Source organism: Berghia stephanieae, chromosome 7 (assembly GCF_034508935.2).
Source record: "Berghia stephanieae isolate SIO BIC M18660-M18661 chromosome 7, UCSD_Bste_1.3, whole genome shotgun sequence".
NCBI classification, from domain to species: domain Eukaryota; kingdom Metazoa; phylum Mollusca; class Gastropoda; order Nudibranchia; family Aeolidiidae; genus Berghia; species Berghia stephanieae.
The window spans coordinates 54,561,300-54,581,516 of record NC_088366.1 but is presented as its reverse complement, the minus strand read 5'-3'; the positions used below and the strand labels follow the sequence as shown (position 1 = coordinate 54,581,516).

At 35.5% G+C, this 20,217-nt stretch overlaps 2 protein-coding genes across 2 annotated transcripts in view; one reads left to right on the top strand and one right to left on the bottom strand.

Moving 5' to 3' along the window:
- LOC144977507 ((Lyso)-N-acylphosphatidylethanolamine lipase-like) overlaps positions 1-14,263 on the top strand; it is a 27,651-nt gene extending 13,388 nt beyond the window's left edge. Inside the window, exon 8 of the mRNA XM_078922805.1 lies at positions 17-14,263. Coding sequence (XP_078778931.1) covers positions 17-148 — 132 coding nt within the window. The 3' untranslated portion in view covers positions 149-14,263. The remainder of the gene's footprint in view (positions 1-16) is intronic.
- LOC144977508 (prefoldin subunit 4-like) lies at positions 13,843-20,217 on the bottom strand. Its single transcript, XM_078922806.1, has 3 exons — positions 20,141-20,217; positions 18,314-18,415; positions 13,843-14,822 (listed from the first exon to the last, which is right to left on the bottom strand). The coding sequence occupies exons 1-3, from the start codon at positions 20,159-20,161 to the stop codon at positions 14,547-14,549; spliced, it is 399 nt and encodes a 132-aa protein (XP_078778932.1). The 5' UTR covers positions 20,162-20,217; the 3' UTR covers positions 13,843-14,546.

Genomic DNA, 20,217 nt, shown 5'->3' with positions numbered 1-20,217 from the left:
CCTCTCTTTTCACCAGGTCATAGAGGATGCTGGACATCATGTACACACAGACAATGCCCCGATCTTTAACTATCTCGTCAAACAAATCACAAAAGCAGTCGACGCCGGATGCAAACCCGATTTAAAACCCATTTCATCTACAGCATAACCTGTCACGTGATATTTGACTTGCATAACCCCATCATCTCAATCTAGTATCATGCTTGAGGGGGGGGGGGGGGGGATTTTATAGATAGTTCGAAGACGACGTCACTCTGGTCTTTGTTATTGTTTTTTGCCATCCGCCTTTATGAGTAATGCTTACTGAACTGTATTAACCCGACTATAAACGTTCATGGATACACACAGTTTTGTGTGTTGGTCCGTTATACTTCCAGATGGCAATGTTATGAGCTTCTTAGCCAAGCGCATACTATCTATAGAGGCCCTTTTATGAATCAGAAAAAATTATTGAAGAATCATTTCATCCCAAACTAGCAATGTGCCTTCATTATCATATTCATATCGTTATCTTTCATTTGAAAATCATCAGCTGACAGCACATTCAAAATCGTGATTCAACGCAGTTTGAGGAAACCCATTTCTCATAAATTTGACCTCAGCCATATGATTTATATTTACTAGTAGGTATGGAAAGCCCGAATTTATATTTTATAATAATTATCTTTAAGTTGCATTCAATATGTAGAACTTTTTTTCCTGATTAAAATGGTAAAACAATTATTAAAATCGCTTAAAAATTTAAAAAGATATGCTATTTAGAAATTTGTAGAAAATGGCCCAAATTTGAGCTGCTTTGAAGGCAACCTTTTGTCCGTTTTCAAAATGCCATATTTTCATAAATAATCAAGCAAGACCTCAGAAACTTTCTAACAATACACATCTTTTTATAAACAATGCGTTAATTTTCTTTTCCTGAGCTCAACTCCAAGTAAAATAGAAATAGTTCGCCCCCAAAGTACCAGACAAAGCCAGAATTGTCAATTTCAACGCGAAGTTACAAAATATCAGCGATCGTGTCTTGTGCCTGAGCCAGCGTATGAGTGAAGTCAATACGGCAAGGGTTGTAGTTTTAGTTTCATTTTCAGTTGGCTGGTGAAAGCAAAGCTATAAATCTTTCTTTCGTATACATCATTTTAAAACTGTGATTTAACTTTTTCTTTTGATTCTAGAATCATCCAAATTTTCAAATTTTTCTTTAATTTTTTATCAATTTAAAGTTTTTAACTTGAAATTTGAAACTTTGAAAATATTCTTAAAAATGCGAATCTGGTATCGAATGACAGCATGTTCAATTCAAATTTCTTTCTGATGCTGCCATTGACGTTACTATTAATAGCGTTGATACGATCAGCTGAGGGGAGAGAAAAGTCAACTGTCAGTTATGGTGTTCGAGTAACAGAGTGCTGGTTCCAAAATTGGAGTTTACTGCTCTTCTTCAACTCAGAGCTATGAAATAATGGCAAATCCTACGGAAAAAAGCATAAACATTTTTTAAAAGATGAAGATTTGAGATTTAATTTGATACCAAACGCGTTTTATTTGACGGACTAAAAATGAGAAAAAGAGAGTGACGATTTGAGTTGAAATTCTCGGTTTGCCAATAAAGCCATGACTCGATAAGAGGGTTTGCCTTACCTATTACTAGAAATGGTGGTGATGTCTATTTGACACCGACTCTTGTTGTTTTTAGTTTTAAAGTCAATGTTTTAGATTGTATTTAATGTTATGGACTAAAAAAGTTGTATTTAATTTTATGGACTTAAAAAGTCTTCACAATATCTAGTTCAAATTTATGTTATTTATGTATGTTATATTATACTCTATGCTGAGTCTATCGGTAGAATGCCTAATAAAATATATATTTGAGTGGGGTCTTTTGACCTCCCATGGTGGACAGAGATGTCACTTGCTGCGTCTTCTATCCCATGTAACTGTTTTCCCTTTCCATGTTACTTTCCATGTTTTTCCTAAATTAAGTTTTGTCCCAGTCCTAACTGGAATCCTTAGCTTGGAAGGAGACAGTCAAATGTAAAGTAACTATTTTTGATAGATGATTTTTTTTTCCCCTGTAAATCATCTCTCTGTTATGCATTTTTGAATATATTGTGTTTTGGGTGAATCCTCCATAGCTAGATCCTTTGCTTGTGCCTTGGATGGGACTTGTAGGTCATTTCAAAATTGGCGGGTGGTTGGATGGGAGCATCACCCTTGAATCATATACCTATGATGTTCGCATGGGTGTACGATCCGATAGTGATGTCGTTTCTTCTTCTCTTTACTAGCCTATCCTGCTTCTTTGGTTTGTGATTGTATTTTTGACAGGGGATATTTTTTTTCCTGTAAATCCTCTGCCTGTTTGTTCTTGGTTATTTATAATTTAGCTTATGATATCTTTAGGTTATGATTTTGATTGACATTTGTACTATTTTTGTTAGATTGCTTGTTTTTTTGTTTCAACGGTCTCTCATATAACCTCAATTGTGTTGGAAGAGACCTAAAGCAACAAACAAACAAACAAAAAAAAATTTCAAAATTGGCACATTGATGGATTCAACGTGGAATTCTCTGTTCCCTATCTGATTTTGGTTTCTTTTTCTTTGGCGATTTTAATTTCAGATCTACATCTATTCCTTCATATCTTCTTCCTTTTGAATGTGGTTGAAATAACCCAACAGTGTTGCAAGTGCTGTAAATAAAATCCTTTCAGAACAAAACGAGGCTAACATAATACGAAAATATTATTTTCTATTTAAACGACATTATTCGCTATGGATTTTTAAACTGAATTATTTGTACTGCAATAATTCTGGAAAAAATCATATTGTTGTAAATCTATTTATAAATCCTTGTAAGTTATTTTTACTTTTACACTTTATATTGTTGTTGCATTTTTCTAAATTAAAATTTTTTTTTTTTCATTTTTTAATATAATTTTTAAATTTATAACAGTTCTAGATACAAAGTTGCACTTGAGTTTTAAGAGTGTGTTAATATTACATGTCTTCAGATTTTATTTTCATGTCAAATACAATTTGAATGTTTTTTTTTTTTTCAACATTAATAAACTGCCAATCGGCTTATGGAGAATTTCGTTTTTGAAAAGAAATAGAAATAATATTTTTTACAAATAACACTCATTTCCACTTAAATGCTTAGTTGCTTTACAATTTTACATATTATTGTTATTAACATTTGCTAAACTATTCCAATTTGTCAATTCTCTGTCATGTCAAATAAGGTAGCGTATTTGATTATTCATTTTAGAATTTTGTTTTAAAATGTATAGTAAAATAAAGGGAGTAAGAATGATAAAATAAAAGATACAAAACAAAGTACAGTAGTAAAGTAGACAACATTTCAGCAGGGTTGCCATTTTGGCCCCTTTTGGGGCCAAATCCGAGATTTTTGGCCCTTTTCAAACACAGTTGGACCCCCATATATCATTTGGCCCTTTGGCCCTTTTTTGGCCCCTTTTGGAGAGTGATTACCCCAAACGAACCCAACTACATAGCCTTTAGTTCAAAATGAATTTTGTTCAATTTATCCACATCAAGAAAACTGATATGTGCATGCACACATCGATATTCGTAGTATTACTAATTCGAGTGTTTGAGACATTGATCTGGCACCAAAACCCTCCTCGACCTGTCTCTGCAAGGAGCTTGCATGTGCTGAGTGCTGATTAATTACACGAGGCAAGGAATCTGACAACGGACGGCGATGACTTGGAGTTCGGAAATTGAGAGGGGGGGGGAGGGGGGTTGGGTCCGGGTCGGCACTTAACACCGCCCTCCCACTCCCCAAATGCCTGTATGATTGAAAAACAATGGAACTGCCTTGTTCGTGGAATTTGGGTACAAGTTCACAAATGAATGTAGTAAATATGTACTGGAATTTGTAGCCAATGAACAGCAACGCCAACGTGTGGAGGAAAGAGTGCGTCACACCAAAGAAAGATGCCTGTCCATGTTAGAGGTTGCTTGTGAGCAAGTCAAACTAAGACTTCCATCGACAAAGGACATATTCAAAGGACTCAGTCAGCTTAGTCCAACAAAAGTCCTTAACCAAGTGGACAAACCTGCATTCAGCAGCCTACCGTTCCTTCATTTGGTTAGATCAGATTTGGTAGAGGATCAATACAGACGTCTCACTTTTATTGACTGGTCAGATGTGGAAACTTTCAAAACCACAAGACTCCCAAGTGACACTCATAAATTTTGGTTTGGAGTTATGAAAACACCTGGATTTGAAGAGCTAGGTCAATATGTGGTGAATTGCCTCATTGTGCCGAGCAGCAATGCAGTCATCGAGCGTGTCTTCTCATTGGTAACAGCCACAAAAACAAAGCCCCGCAACCGAATGGGAGTACTTTGTCTTGATGCAATAATCAGGATCAAATCTCATCTTCAGCAACGATCCAAATGCTGTAAAAGATTTTGTGGCCACAAGCAAGATGATTGCACTCCATAACACACAGGTGTTGTACACCAAATCAAATGAGAAGGATGTGGAACAGCAGGAAGAGTGCATTCAGCAATTCCTGTAGATTGGATAACGAATATTTAAGTTACATGTAAATACTTTGTTTAATTTTCCACTTTGAATGTATTTAAACGTAAATAGAACTTTATTTCAGAATTATTCGTTCGTTCATATAAGTTGTGATTAATTGGAATGACATGCTGTGAAAATATACAAAATTAGTATCAGGAGCTACGGAAACCCACAATGTCGTCGAAAAGTACAGGATCACTCAGGTCTGTGATAAGGAAAATATGTCCCAAGTTGAAACAATGGAAGAAATCACTTAAAAATTTTGTTGGAGTTAGGTAGGGCAAAACTGTAGGCTACACTTTGTGGACCAAGGCCACCCACCCACCAACCATCCTTCACCAGGAGCAGTTATGGCAACCCTTTGGATATGTACAATCTGAGTCTGGCAACATGCATACGACCCCCCTTCGCACGTAAGCTCACTCCTCTTTCTTGTTCACACATGTTTGTATGATTATCTGTATTCGGATATACATTCTGTAACGTTTAGTGAACATTTTCCGTATTTTGGCCCCAAACCGTCTCATTTGGTCCTTTTCTTGTCAAAATCTGGCCCCACGACAAAAAATCACCTGGCAACCCTGCATTTCAGCCATTGGCCTTCTTCAGGTAAACGAGAAAAGGCCGAAACGTTGTTTACTATACATTTTATTGACTCATTTAGGCACCTCTATATTTTTGGTATTCTGTTTTAGTCTTAACAAGCCTTTGGTCACCTGGAGCCAGAGTTTATCCTGTGCTATCCTTTGGTTAATTTTTAATTCAGAAAAGTGAGTGGATAGCTCATACGGTAGAGTCACGCTCTCACCGGCCAGGCGGAGTTGTTGTACCAATAAGGTCGCGGGTTCAAACTCCATCAACCTGCGAACATTTTTTATTCTCTATTGTCTTCTGGCACTTTTCTACTCACTTCATCTCTTGTTGTTATCCTTTGGTTAGGAAGCTAGTCTACTGCAATGTATTATCTGCGAGATCTAACAGACACAGCTATCCTAATTCCTGTTAAAGTTGGAAGATTTACAGGTATGAAATCAAACCAAAATCAGACTCACCTGACCTCCAGTCACAGATTCATACAATATCTGACCTACCCAACCTCAGATCACAAATCCATACCCAAAAAAAAAGTGATCTACCAGACTTGAAATCACAAATTGATGCCTACGTTATTTCTATCAATTCATGTCAAGCACATTTGTGAAACTTTTAAAGTTTCGGCTGCTGACATGAAAGTAAACAGATCTCCTACATCCCAATGAATGAAAGTGCAATCCGGGTTGCTTTAATTGTAATTCTAGAACTTTTTACTATCCCATTTTCTTCCTTTTTACTGGCGCTGATATAACCTAACTGTGTTGCAAGCGCCGTAAAACCTTAAAAACAAAAACAAAGTGCAATCCATTCTCTTTGTTGTTATTGCCCTTGGTCCAGTGGCTTCATGAAAGTAATTAGGGGAGACAGAAAGTTTACATCTCAGTACATTATTATAACGTTTTTTTTTTTGTTTTTTTTTTTATAGAAATGTTTTTAAATCTCCTTACTGTGATAATCTCAGCCAACTGTGTTTTTTTCAATTTGTAAACTTTGGATATTGATAACCAAATGTGCCAAACAATATTTCAAAAAGGTATTATGTCGGACTGAACCAAATAATTACAAGTGAATTTGAAGTTAAAATGACTAGAAATATAAAATTAAAATTGTATTTTTTTTTTTTCACTCTTTCAAAAAAAAAAGGAGACCCCCCCCCCCCCCCCCCCCAAAAAAAAAAAAACAAAAAAAAACAAAACCCAAAAAACAAAAACAAAACTGTATTAATTCTTCTCAATAAAATAAATCAACTTAGTCAAATATTTTCAGCATCTTATTGTAGTTCACCACGATATAATACCGTTTTGAGATACTGGGTCACAAATGGAGATCGATATCACTGTGATATTAACTCATTCAACCCTAACACCGACTATATCCGTAGTTTACCCAGGTTACTTTTACCCCATGCCTATTTATTACATTTTTCTAAGACAAATTATAGGCGTAGTATCAAAGCTAATGTTTTTGTTTAGTTTTTGTATGTTAATGATAGTTGAATAAAACTATCTATGTACATGCACGTCTTTAATACACGTTTTCCAATTTTGAAAAGTAGAAAAGATCTCTAGGATTGAGTGAGTTAAAACTTCTTTGTCTGTTACAATCCTTGACTATTTTATCATAAGATGTTATTGTTTGTGGATTCAATATTTTAATATTATTATTATACTTGACTAAAATCCTTCGTGTATTTTATAAAAGATATATTGAGACTTATTATTAATTGTGGTGAGTGTAAGTGATTTTGATTTTTATATTAATTCAAGAATTGTAAAAATGCAGGTGGTCACAATTGAAGGCCACTATGGAAGTACAGGTGATATCCATTTTCCTTTTATCTTTTTTTAAAAAAGTTATTCCCCCTTGGAGGGGGGATTGTGAGCCTTATTTCTTTTAGTGTATAATTGAAATAGTTATTTGCCATTTTCTTCTATTTCTAGCCAGAGTAAGTTTTATTTGACCAAGACGAATAAAAATGCTGATAATAAATAACATTTATTTTTATATAGAAGAATGGAAAAACAAGTGGATCCATTTGAGATTCTGGACCAAATGTGACCCAATGTGTAAAATTGAATTTATGGTCAATAATATTATGTAATTTGAATTCAATATGTTTTGTTTTATTGAAGAAAATGAACCAGACTCATATTTTTGATCATTTTAATAGTATATAATATTATTAACTTTTTAGCATTCGTTTCTTCCAAACACAATCCCCCTTTGAGGTAGTGGGACCGAAATTTTTTTAATCATCTTATAAATAACCAATGATTCACTCTTTGAAAATCATTGCATAATAAATTAATTGTCAATAAAATATTTTTTAGGATCAATTTACAGACTTGACAACTTTTCAGAGACAAAATTGGGGAAATTATATTAGCAAACACGGATTTTGAATGGGAATGGTTTTAATCGTGGTGATGATGATGATGATATTTTTTCTGGAATCTTAAAAAAAAAAAAAAATTAAAATTGAGAAAATAATTAGAAATTATGGAAATCAGGAATGAAAATAAATTTCAGGAATTTCCCCGAAAAATTCAGAAGAGTTGGCAGATCTGAATTTATGTCTGATTTTTAAATAAAAGTCTTCAGATTATATCTGTACTGTAAGTAAAATGTAAAAAAAAAAAAAAATGGATATTACAAGCTGTTAATAAAATGAGCATTTATTTTGTGTAGAACACAGTGCAGTGGTCTCCCTCCCATAGTGGACAGGGAGTGAGGCACTAACTGTGTCTTCTATTTCTATCCCTCTATATCTGTTTTCCAACATGCTTTCTGTCTTTGGCTTAGAATGAGATTACTTTGTTTTGTCCTGGCCCTGGCTGGGAGGGAAACAGTCAAATGTATAGTCGAGTTTTGGGAGATTATATTTTTTTATCTTGGAAATCATCATGCATTGTATTTGTTTTACATAATATATGATTTGTAATATTTGAGTGTATTCCTCTTAGTGTGGACATGTGGACAGGATGAGACTTTTAGGTGATCTCTAAGTACATTGATAGTGTGATCTTGGAATCTACATCTGTTCCCTATTTGGACTAATTCCCCTTTGGCTTAGGTATTTTAATTGTAATTCTAGAACTTTTTACTATCCCATTTTCTTCCTATTTACTGGCGCTGATATGACCTATATGTGTCACAAGCGCCGTCAAACACTTGAAAACAAACAAAAACAAACAGTGGTCTCCACCTATGATCGTTTTTATTTGGGAACAAAATAAATTCTAAATAAAAATTATTCCTTAGCCAAACTGATTTCTAATACAGAAATGTTTTGGGGCCAGTTAATTAGACAGAAGAGAACTTTGGAAACGTACGAAAGTTCTAAAAAAACAAAACAAATTATAATTTAAGGTACAGGAATCAAATTTAAACTTTACATTATTTATTTATGTACACATTGTGTATTTTCATTCTAAAAAGAAACATACGGCTTTCTATAGGATGTATCTAATCCATTTTTACCATTTGTTCAATGTTATTTAATTGCCATTAAGTATTCATTTCTGGGTGGGGATCCTGACCTCCCATAGCGGGCAGGGAGGTACATACTGTGTCTTCTATCCCCTTATATCTGTTTTCCAACATGTTTTCTGCCTTTGTCTTGGAATGAGATTACTTGGTTTTTTCCTGGCCCTGGTCGGAGTCCTGGCTGGGAGGGAAACAGTCAAATGCATAGTTATTGTTTTGGGAGATGATATTTTTTTCCTTGTAAATCATCTCTGTTATGTATTAGTATTTTTATATTGAATGTATAATGTAAGCATTTGAGTGTGTTCCTCTTTGTTGGATTTTGTGCTTGTGTCTGGATGAGACTTATAGGTGATCTCAAACTAAGTACATTGGTGGTATGCTCTTGGAATCTACATCTGATCCCTATTTGTTCCCAATTCCCCTTTGTCTTACTTTTTCTTGGGTGCTTTAATTGTAATTCTAGAACTTTTTACTATCCCATTTTCTTCCTTTTTACTGGCGCTGATATAACCTAAATGTGTTGCAAGCGCCGTAAAACCCTTAAAAACATAAACAACATAAGTATTCATTTAAGGTCAAACATATACCATACATACAATGTGATATTTTTTAATGATTTTGTCATTGTCATTTAATGATTTGAAATAAACCAATTATTAATAATTCTAGAAGTCATTTCTTACTACAATAAATTTCTCCTACTAGTAGGCTAATAGTAATAGTCGAAGTTTACTTATTTTCAGGTTTGATAAACCAAATTGTCATGGGCTCACTCAATTTAATTTCATTCAAAAATGTCTTTATTGTTGGAATATGCTGCATCACTGCATATCACTCAAGAGAACATAAAGAGCAATAGTGATAGTTATTATTTTAAAAAAAGGATAAAATACATAGATATTATTAGATCTTGAAAAACTTTCTCCGACATTTAAATTATTATTGTAATTATATAACAACTGGGTGGGGTTCCTGCCCTCCCAAAGTGGGCAGGGGGGAACATACTATGTCTTCTATCCCCTTATATCTGTTTTCCAACATGCTTTCTGTCTTTGTCTTGGGGTGAGATTACTTGGTTTTGTCCTGGCCCGGCCGGAGTCCTAGCTTGGAGGGAATCAGTCAAATGCATCGTTATTGTTTTGGGAGATGATATTTTTTTCCTTGCAAATCATCTCTCTGTTATGTATTACTATATTTGTTATTTTTAATTTTAATGAAATGTAAGCATTTGAGTGTATTCCTCTTTGTTGGATCTTATGCTTGTGTCTGGGTGAGACTTATAGGTGATCTCAAACTAAGTACTTTGATGGTGTGCTCTTGGAATCTGAGGGCTCTTTCATAATTGGTAACCGAAAAATGCCTGTAAAATCCGCGTTTTTTATGCTATCAACAAAATTCTTGCACGTGTTCATACCTTGACTCGTCCTTCATTTCTCAACGTAACAGCCAAGTCTGTCGACACACTTCTGCCAACGCCGCACCATGGAATAGATACCCTCTCGGAAGAAATTTCCGTCAAGGTTTTGTAGCCATTTCCGCACATGGTCAACAAGCTCTTCATCGACATCAAAGCGCTTTCCTGCCAGCTCACGTTTCAGTGGCCCAAAGAGGTGATAATCAGATGGTGCGAGGTCTGGACTGTGTGGTGGGTGTGGCAAAATCTCCCATCCATATTTCTCTAGCCAACCTTGCGTCACTCGTGCTGTGTGGGGTGTAGCTTTGTTGTGTTGCAAAATGACCCTGTTGGTCAGCTGCCCTGGGCGCTTTCTGCGAATGGCCTCCCTAAGCTTGTCAAGAGTTTGGCAGTACCTTGCAGCATTGATTGTTTCTCCAGGTTGTAAGGTTTCGAACAGAATAACACCACGACTGTCCCAGAAAACAGTTCCCATTATTTTCTTTGCATGACTTTGAATTTCTTCGCAACAGGTGAGGATGGATGTTTCCATGTCATCGAATCTTGCATTGTTTCTGGGGTGCAATGGTGCAACCAAGTCTCATCACCGGTGACTATGCTGTCAAGAAAAGTCACATCGTACCCTAGAAAGTCTCCGCCGGCATTGGCAGTATGCCCGTGAACCCTGCGTGAGCTCTTGCTTCTTCTCAAAAGTTCCCTTTAGATGTCCAATCTTTGTTCTTTATGATTGTCTGTCAATTGCTTAGGAACCCATCTTGCGCTGACTTTTCTGTAGCCAAGTTCATCAAATACAATTCTATGGGCAGAAGTTTCCGAAATTTTAAGACTGCTTGCGATTTCATGAAGTTTCAACCTCCTGTCTTGACGAATAAGCTCATCAACTCGCTTCACATTGTCTTCTAATGTCGCAGTTATCGAACGCCCTCCCCCTTCCCTGTCTGTCAAGTCGGAATGGCCGGCTTCAAACAAATTACACCAGTGATAGACTTGTGTACGGCTTATAACATGCTCACCATATACACTCTGAAGTTCTTTATGAATTTCGGTAGGATTCAGACATTTGGCGTTCAAAAAACGTATGACAGCTCTGATTTCCTCCTTTGACCAAGTTTCAAGGTGGGCCGCCATCTTTAAAATCGTCTAGAAATTCATTGTGCAAAATGATGCACTTCATAATTTCTGGGAATATCCGTAAGGAAATAAGGAATATCATGTCGTTTACAGAATTAAAAAATCTCCACTCGTTGCTGAGCAATGGGCATTTTTCGGTTATTTCTGAAAGAGCCCTCGTACATCTGATCCCTATTTGTTCCCAATTCCCCTTTGTCTTACTTTCTCTTGGGTGCTTTAATTGTAATTCTAGAACTTTCTACTATCCCATTTTCTTCCTTTTTACTGGCGCTGATATAACCTAAATGTGTTGCAAGCGCCGTAAAACCCTTAAAAACAAAAACATCATAATATAACAACGCATCAACTCTGGTAGCCACCTCTACTCTTCATAACATTTACTCATGCCCTTTCACATTTTATCCATTTTTTAAAAAGCTCAGTTGTTAAGGAAGTAATAGTTTCAAACCAACGAATAAATATTGTCAATTACAAATTACAAGTGTTACATCATCAGGTACAAAATTGCGTTTGGATATCAGTATCTGTCATCTGCATTTTTTGCCAAATTGGGACCTATAATTTGCCCAAAAAACCCCTAAAATTTGCCAAGAAATTTGCCAAAAAATTTTCCGAGGAGAACTAAGCGTTTCAGTAAAAATTAACATGCGATACAGAAAAAAAATATATATAAGACAATTTATTACATTTAAGGAGGCTACATTTATTAATTTACACAATAGCATTGTTACAAAGATTTTAAAGGATCATTATCCGTAGAGAGTAGCTTCCCTTGGTTTGGGCCCAGGCAAAGCTGCAACATTTCTCAAGTTTCGCACTTTTTTTTCGTTATTTTGTTTTCGCTTCTTTTTTTTCCCAAAATTTGCCACGCGATTTGCCAATTTTCCCAAAATTTGCGGATCGCCCTGATATTTGCGGCCGCAAAAAATGCAGATGACAGCAGTATCAGACTTGCAAATATGTTAACGTTGCTACTATTACACGGTCCACAAAATTCGTTTTCCGTCATCTAGTGACTAGTGACAGCTATTGATGGAGGGGGATTATCAAATGACTGCTTGTATATTTTGTTCAGCAAAATTATAGAAGGAACGATATTGGCATCACTCAGCTCCTTGTTATTGTTTTTAGACTGCCATTTTGGTGATTAGTTATCACTAAATTATCAGAGTAAACGTCCTGGGTGGGGATCCCAACCTCCCATAGTGGGCGGGGAGGTACATGCTGTATCTTCTATTACTTCTATCCTCCCATACCCGTTTTCCAATAGTTTCCTGTCATTGTCTTGGAACGAGATTACTTAGTTTTGTCCTGACCCTTGCCGGAGTTCCTTGGCTGGGAGGGAAACAGTTGAATGTATAGTTATAGTTATCCTTGTAAATCATCTCTGTTATACATAGTATTATGTTTAGTTTACATATTGTATTATATGATTTGTAAACATTTGAGTGTATTCCTCTTAGTTGGGACCTGTGCTTGTGTCTGGATGAGATTTTAGGTGATCTCAAACTTAAGTACTTTGATGGTGTTCTCTTGGAATCTACATCTGTTCCCTATTTGAACCAATTCCCCTTTGTCTCACCTTTTCTTTTGTGCTTTAATTGTAATTCTAGAACTTTTTACTGTCCCATTTTCTTCCTTTTTACTGGCGCTGATATGACCTTAATGTGCTGCAAGCACCGTAAAACCCTTAAAAACAAAAGACTAAACGTTCAAGGTTACACATAGTTTTGTGTGTTGGTATGTTATATCTGGTTGGCAGATGGTGTGTGTATTTCACCTAAATGCACAGCATCAGATAATGGCCTTTTTTTCCCAGTTTTATGGTACACAGTATTCAGTAACTATGCGCACAGCCTGGGGTTCAAAACTGACAGCAAATGCAGAATGAGACATGCAGCCTGTTAAAGCCCTATTATGATTTCTTTTTGGCTATGTGGTCTAATGATACGACAATGACACTGACTGACACTTGCATTCAGACCGTAAGGTCATTAGTTTGAGTTATATCATGCGCGGTATATTGTTAAGTTATTGGAAAAGGCTCTTTGCTTACAATCGTTCACCGTAGTCGGGTGTAAAATGAGTACCAGTCAGGCCGTTAACAGTACAGCATTGTTTCTGTCTGAAAAAAAATGGTAATGTTAAATAGTAATAGTAATAGGCGCCATGTCTTGTTCTACACGTTGACTATTGCTCTTGGCTAGGGACTCGTGCTTTGAGCATGTTTGATGGATATTGAGCTATATAAAAGCTCAAGTTTTTTTGTTTTGTTTTTCTTATTTTATTGCAGTAAGCCAGATGCTCATTTTACACTGGAGTATAGTAATAGTGAGAATGTGTGAAGTCTTTTCCAAGAACTGTTTGGCGCCTTCTGAAGGTCACTTGTGGTGTCTTATATCCCCCTTATCTGTTTTCCCTTACAACCGTGTTTTCTTAACAAGGGATCCAAGACAAAGGCCGGAGCAAAACATAAAATGTATGCAATGTTGTACCAGGCCAAGGACAGAATAGGTATGTGTGGAAGGAGATAGAAGAGAGTCAGATCTGACCTTGAGCCGGGAAGGTCAATGATTGATGAGCCCCACGGGGAAAGATGTTCTGTCAACCCCCCACCCCAATTGGTAAAGAAGAAAGTATTGAAATAATTCCCAAAGTAAAAGGTTGTTAATTTTAATAAAAAATCATGTTTAATTAAATGGGTTGATAGTATATCATGTATCACAAAGAAAAAAAAGGGCCAAAGTCAAATGAACATTAAATGAGTGACAGATCCAACAATTCATACTAAAAATTATTTCTTTTAATGAAAGAAATGATTAAATTTAAATCCTTTTTCTCTCCTCAATTGCATTCGATTAGTTTCAACTTCAATACCTTTCAGTGTAAATATAGGCTTACTTGATATATAAATGAATTATTCCATTTTCCATACTGCAATTACATTCACTTTTACTATCAAATTTAAAAAATATAGTCATTCAAGACTTCTAAGTAAAAAAAAGAACAGAATGTTAATCTACAGATATATTATATATTAAAGATCAAAACTGGATTGAAAAGAATGTTATCAAAACATTTTTTTGGTGGATTTATTTATAGGCACCTTACCTAATATACATCTTATGAAGATGGAAGGAAGGTAACCATTCTTAAAAACAAAATTAGAAAAAATTTTCCCCGAAAAAAAAAAATCTCCAGATGATATACACTAGAACAAAGACACATTCAATATCCAATAAATAATACATTATATCTCTTCTTTTCTACAACCACAACTGCACTCTCAATTCATCTTCATAAAAAAAAAAAGAAAAAAAGCCAAGCACATAAAACAGCATCAAATGACACATTTCCACTTTTAGCTGTCTTCATCTTGATCTAAGTTGATATTTGTTCCAAACTTGGCATAGAGCAATGTCTTCAAACCACTCAATGTCTCTTTGTGCGTTTCTTGACGTTTTTTGAGGGCAGCAATTTCTTCCTGGCAAAACTCTTTTGCCTTCTCCAGCGCTGCCTGAGCCTCTTCCAACTCCATCTCGACCAGGACTTCACCGATTTGATAAGGGATTCTTTCGTCGTCTCCGTCGAGCATCATCATTTCTTCCTCTGCATCGTTAAGATTCTCCATTTCTTTCTGATAATGATAAGAATAGCAGGAAAAAAGAACATGAATTTGAACCTTGTTCAGATTTACAAAAGACACAACAGTCCAAAGAGGAGGCAACACAGAAATGAGCAACGTGTATGAAAAGAAATTTCTTCTGGTTTTCCTCCATTGTGCGTAACCAAAAAAAAATTCAGAATCAAAATAGACTGCGGCTATGTGGTCTTATGGTATGACAGTCCCTGGAGAAGGCTCTTTACTCACATTCTCTCACTGAACTCGGGTATAAAATGAGTACCTGGTCATTTCATTAACAGCGTTGTCTCTGTCGTTAAAAAATTGTCATGTCTTGTTGTACATGTTTAGAGTTGCTGTTGACAACGAACCTCTTGTAAAGTACTTTGAGCATGAATAGTGGATATTACTATTACGCGATATAAAAACTCAACAAGATGACTGGAGTCCCTGAATTTCCAATTTAATCATTTGTCATTATTTATTTACGTGAAGGAAAGAAAAGGTCCTGAGCCTTTACTGTGAATAAAAACAAGCTGCAAATTTATTGATCTCCAAAATCTTTATGGAGTAAAATAAAATATCACAAAAAAAAATAAAAATAAATAAATAAATAGATACAATTGCACTAAAAATATTGATATTATCTCGAGAAAAGTAAATTAATATCAAAATCAAGAATGATAACTCAGATAATAGCCTGTACAAGTTATACATAATGACTAATCTAGATTTACTTGTGAAATGTGTGTGCCATACTCTTTCCAGAAAACAATTTGAAATAAAGTAGAGAAATATCTGTGTTAACTGTATGTTATAAGGTCAAAATACTTATTACCTATACTATAAACTTATAGTCTATGAAATATCGGAATTAATTAAAATTATCCAGCCATTCTAGCTAGGATTGGGTCCCGAGCCTATATTACAGTGGAACCTCCCGATTACGACACCTCCGAATAGCGACAACCTCCTGATAACGACATTGACCAGTGATCCCGATTTTTTTTCTATTTAAGATCAGTAATAAAACCTCCAAATAACGACGCACTTTTTGATAAAACCCCCGAATAACGACATCGTTTTGGCGATTTTCGGCAGTTTTCGTAGATATCTGATACTAAAAATACCGAGTATGAGTACTCAAAAGTTTATAAAACCGATTCCTGCTTGAACCAATGAGAACGCAGCTTTTTTGACGAATCTTGGCTGATATGCATTAATAAAAACCAAGGTATAATGTAAGTGTAAGCAAGTAAACACAAAATCTTGGAAAATGTGATATTATGTGGTGATCGAAATAGTAGTAGTAGTAGAAGTAGTAGTAATAATAATAATAATAATAATAATAATAGTAATAGTAATAGTAATAGTAATAGTAATAGTAATAGTATAGTAGTAGTAGTAGTAGTAGTAGTAGTAGTAGTAGTAGTAGTAGTAGTAGTAGTAGTAGTAGTAGTAGTAGTAGTAGTAGTAGTAGTAGTAGTTTGTAGTAGTAGTATAGTAGTAGTAGTATAGTAGTAGTAGTAGTAGTAGTAGTAGTAGTAGTAGTAGTAGTAGTAGTAGTAGTAGTAGTAGTAGTAGTATAGTAGTAGTAGTAGTAGTAGTAGTAGTAGTAGTAGTAGTAAGTAGTAGTAGTAGTAGTAGTAGTAGTAGTAGTAGTAGTAGTAGTAGTAGTAGTAGTAGTAGTAGTAGTAGTAGTAGTAGTAGTAGTAGTAGTAGTAGTAGTAGTAGTAGTAGTAGTAGTAGTAGTAGTAGTAGTAGTAGTAGTAGTAGTATAGTAGTAGTAGTAGTAGTAGTAGTAGTAGTAGTTAGTAGTAGTAGTAGTAGTAGTATGTAGTAGTAGTAGTGTAGTAGTAGTAGTAGTAGTAGTAGTAGTAGTAGTAGTAGTAGTAGTAGTAGTAGTAGTAGTAGTAGATAGTAGTAGTAGTAGTAGTAGTAGTAGTAGTAGTAGTAGTAGTAGTAGTAGTAGTAGTAGTAGTAGTAGTAGTAGTAGTAGTAGTAGTAGTAGTAGTAGTAGTAGTAGTAGTAGTAGTAGTAGTAGTGTAAGTAGTAGTAGTATTGTAGTAGTAGTAGTAGTAGTAGTAGTAGTATAGTAGTAGTAGTAGTAGTAGTAGTAGTAGTAGTAGTAGTAGTGTAGTAGTAGTAGTAAGTAGTAGTAGTTAGTTAGTAGTAGTAGTAGTAGTAGTAGTAGTAGTAGTATAGTAGTAGTAGTAGTAGTATAGTAGTAGTAGTGTTTTTGTCGGAGGAGGAGGAGGAATTTTATCTAACTCGCAGCGTCCGAATTACCTGTTTTTGTTTGTTTTAAAGGGTTTTACAGCGCTTGTGACACATCTATGTCATATCAGCGCCAGTAAAAAGGAAGAAAATTGGATAGTAAAAAACATTCTAGATTTACAACTGAAATGACATAAGAAAAAGTAAGACAAATGGGAATGGTTTAAATAGGGAACAGATGTAGATTCCAGGAGCACACTATCAGTGTACTCAGTTCAGATCACCTAAAAGTCTCATCCAGACACACGCACCAGAACCCTCTAAGAGGAATACACTACAATGTTTTGTTTGTTTTGTCAATGTTAATAAAAACTGGTCCCGCGGACCTTACCACGCCCACTTTGTCCGCCATCTTAGAAACCTCTAAATAACGACAACTCCGGATAACGACATAAAAACTCGGTCCCGTGGCATGTTGTTATCGGGAGGTTCCACTGTATTAGGTTTCCAAAGTCGTGATGTCACAGCAACCAAAAGTGGTCCCACTTAAAAATCGGTAAAACTGACAGGCAATCTCGAAAATCAGGGGAAAAACAGTGAACCATTTTAGCAGAGAATAATCCGATCGATTTGATTTTTAAAAATCAACTGTGCTCAAAGTAAAGAATTACAGCTTGATTCTTTCAATTGAGTGTGAAACCAAAAGGGCTGTTGCTAGGCAGGTGTGATGAGGCACCTTTTGTACCCATGTAGATATAGATAAAAGTATTTTGTATTGTAGTAGTGATTCAGAGCAATTATAAACTTTCTAAAGCGTGAAATGGACAATAGCAAATGCTTACTATCCTCGGGCTATTGCAAAGTAATCTGCTAGATCTGACAGTACTAAACAGACCCAGCTACCCAATCTGACCCAATCTGGGTGGATGAGAGGGTCAGAAAAAAATCTTTACTTCACTCTGGATCGATCTCACTCCCTTTGCATGTGAAGCGAGTGCTCTACCAACCGAGCTATCGGGAGCCCTAAAAGTACTTTATGATATATTCAATACCCCTATCCTGATATTAAACAATTGGCAATATCTCACACTGGGATAAACTATCGTAAGTTAACATGGGCCTTAACTCTCTCGAGTTCACCCTCATTGTAAATCGAACAAATTTTCGCTTTTCCATGCATATGAACTTGAGAGAGAGAGAGAGAGAGTTAAATTATAAAGATTGAAAGGATTAATCTCAATCCTAAATTTACCAACACCATCTGAATTTGGCACTGAAAAATGACTTACTTCTTTGGCTACCAATTCCTCCTTACAGTCAATAAGTTTGGAGTTGATTCTGGCAAATTTGTTTATCCTCTGCTGATCCTCAAAGGTGACCTGAGCATCACTCTGTTTGAGAAAGTATTTTTAAAATCTGTAAATTGTAAATTATTCTGTTTCTGACTACAGAGAGAGAGAGAGAGAGAGAGAGAGAGAGAGAGAGAGAGAGAGAGAGAGAGAGAGAGAGAGAGAGAGACATGGGTCAAAGTTGGCACAGGCACTTCGCATGAAAGTGTTGAATGCCATACACAAATAACCTGAAACAATCCATAGTAGTAGTAGTAGTAGAAGTATTAGTAGTTGTAGTAGTAGTAGTAAAGTGGTGGTCAGTAAATGATGATTGGTAATGGTGACAAGTGCGGGTAAACTATTAACTCCTCACCAGCAAAAGTATCAATTAACCGGTAAGACAGTCCTAGAAATTATCATTCACCGGCATTTCCATCGTACGCTGGCAAACTTTGACCCATGGAGAGAGAGAGACAATGACAGAATATAAAATTGACTGTGATTTCAAAAAAAAAAAAAAAAAAAAGAATAAGAACGAAGATTTAAATTCTAATTTTAATGGAATATTCATCAGAACCATAAGCTCCATGGTGCCAGAGTTAATCCTAGTTCTACAGGAAGATTTGAGCAAAGTGAAAGAATCAGTGACTCTAGTCCAATGTCCAGCAGAAAAGAAAAATACACAAAACAAAAACAAAATCTCTTGATGTGGCAACACCATTCTCACGCAAAATATCGTAAAAAATTTACTCCCCTTGGTAAGAAATCTATCTTTCCAAAATTACCGAAATTTAAATAGTTCTACAAGCTTCAAACAAACACCATTCATTGTGACGAAAACAGTATATATTATATATGGCAATATATCAAACAACAAAAATGATTCACCCAACAGACAGTGAGCTTAACTGCAGCCCATAAACTGGTATTTATTATCAACAAAGTGTCTACCTCGGCCTATGTTATACTTGTTTGTTTTTAAATTTTGTAGGGTTTTATTTTTATGGCGCTTGCAACCCATTTAGGTCATATCAGTGCCAGTAAAAAGGAAGAATCCGGCATCGAACTTGGCCCCTTTGACTTTGAAGAAGTGAGTACTCTAATAACTGGGACCACAAATACACAGTACGGGCGGGAGGGGGGGGGGCATATTTTTCTTTTTAAAAACCTTTAATTTTTTTGTAATTTACGTTGGCTGGGTGCGGGTGAAATTAGTTTGAGTTTGAGAGGAAACCACGATCACGGTAAAAAGGAAATAAGTTCGAGGAAGGAATGAAATCGGGAAATTCAAATGAATTCGAAGAAATCCATGTGTTCTAGGAAACCAAGTTCATGATTCCATCATCCTGCAGAAACTGTGGCTGTGGAGTTGGAATTGGCATGTTCACAATGATGTTCATGTTGGCAGAGAACGCCAAGGCCAAGGAGATTGTTGGGTTTTTTCTTCTCTCTCTTCTTTTCCTTATATTATAGCCCTAAGAACACAAGGTAACATAACTTTTTAAGAATCAGAAAACGGACAGTCTCCTTAAATTTAAAAGGACTATAATTCTATAACTCGTGAAGAGCCTGAGAATGAGAGGTTGAGCTGAGCAGTGTAGTTAAGTGTCAGTGGTCAGTGAGTGGAGTGACGCTAAGCTTTTTAAAAATATGATTTCGAGTGAATAAAATTTTATTATTTCTCTTGAGTATAAACATTGTACTGAATAGAACATATCAAAGACTCCTAGGTAGAAAACGAAACATTAATTTTAAAGATTTTATGCTCAAATCTAGGTTACTAACGTCTTTCACGGTGGCTGCCATCTTGGAATTTAGTTGTAATTTTTAATAAGCCGACAAATTCTAAAAACACAAACTGG

What these genes read in the sequence shown, in the direction of transcription:
- LOC144977508 (XM_078922806.1), bottom strand. Translation starts at nt 20,161, where the DNA reads ATGGCAGCCACCGTGAAAGAC. An exon ending in TGGCAGCCACCGTGAAAGAC is followed by an intron (nt 18,416 to 20,140) that starts GTTAGTAACCTA and finishes TTTCTCAAACAG; the next exon opens with AGTGATGCTCAGGTCACCTT. An exon ending in AGGAATTGGTAGCCAAAGAA is followed by an intron (nt 14,823 to 18,313) that starts GTAAGTCATTTT and finishes TATCATTATCAG; the next exon opens with AAAGAAATGGAGAATCTTAA.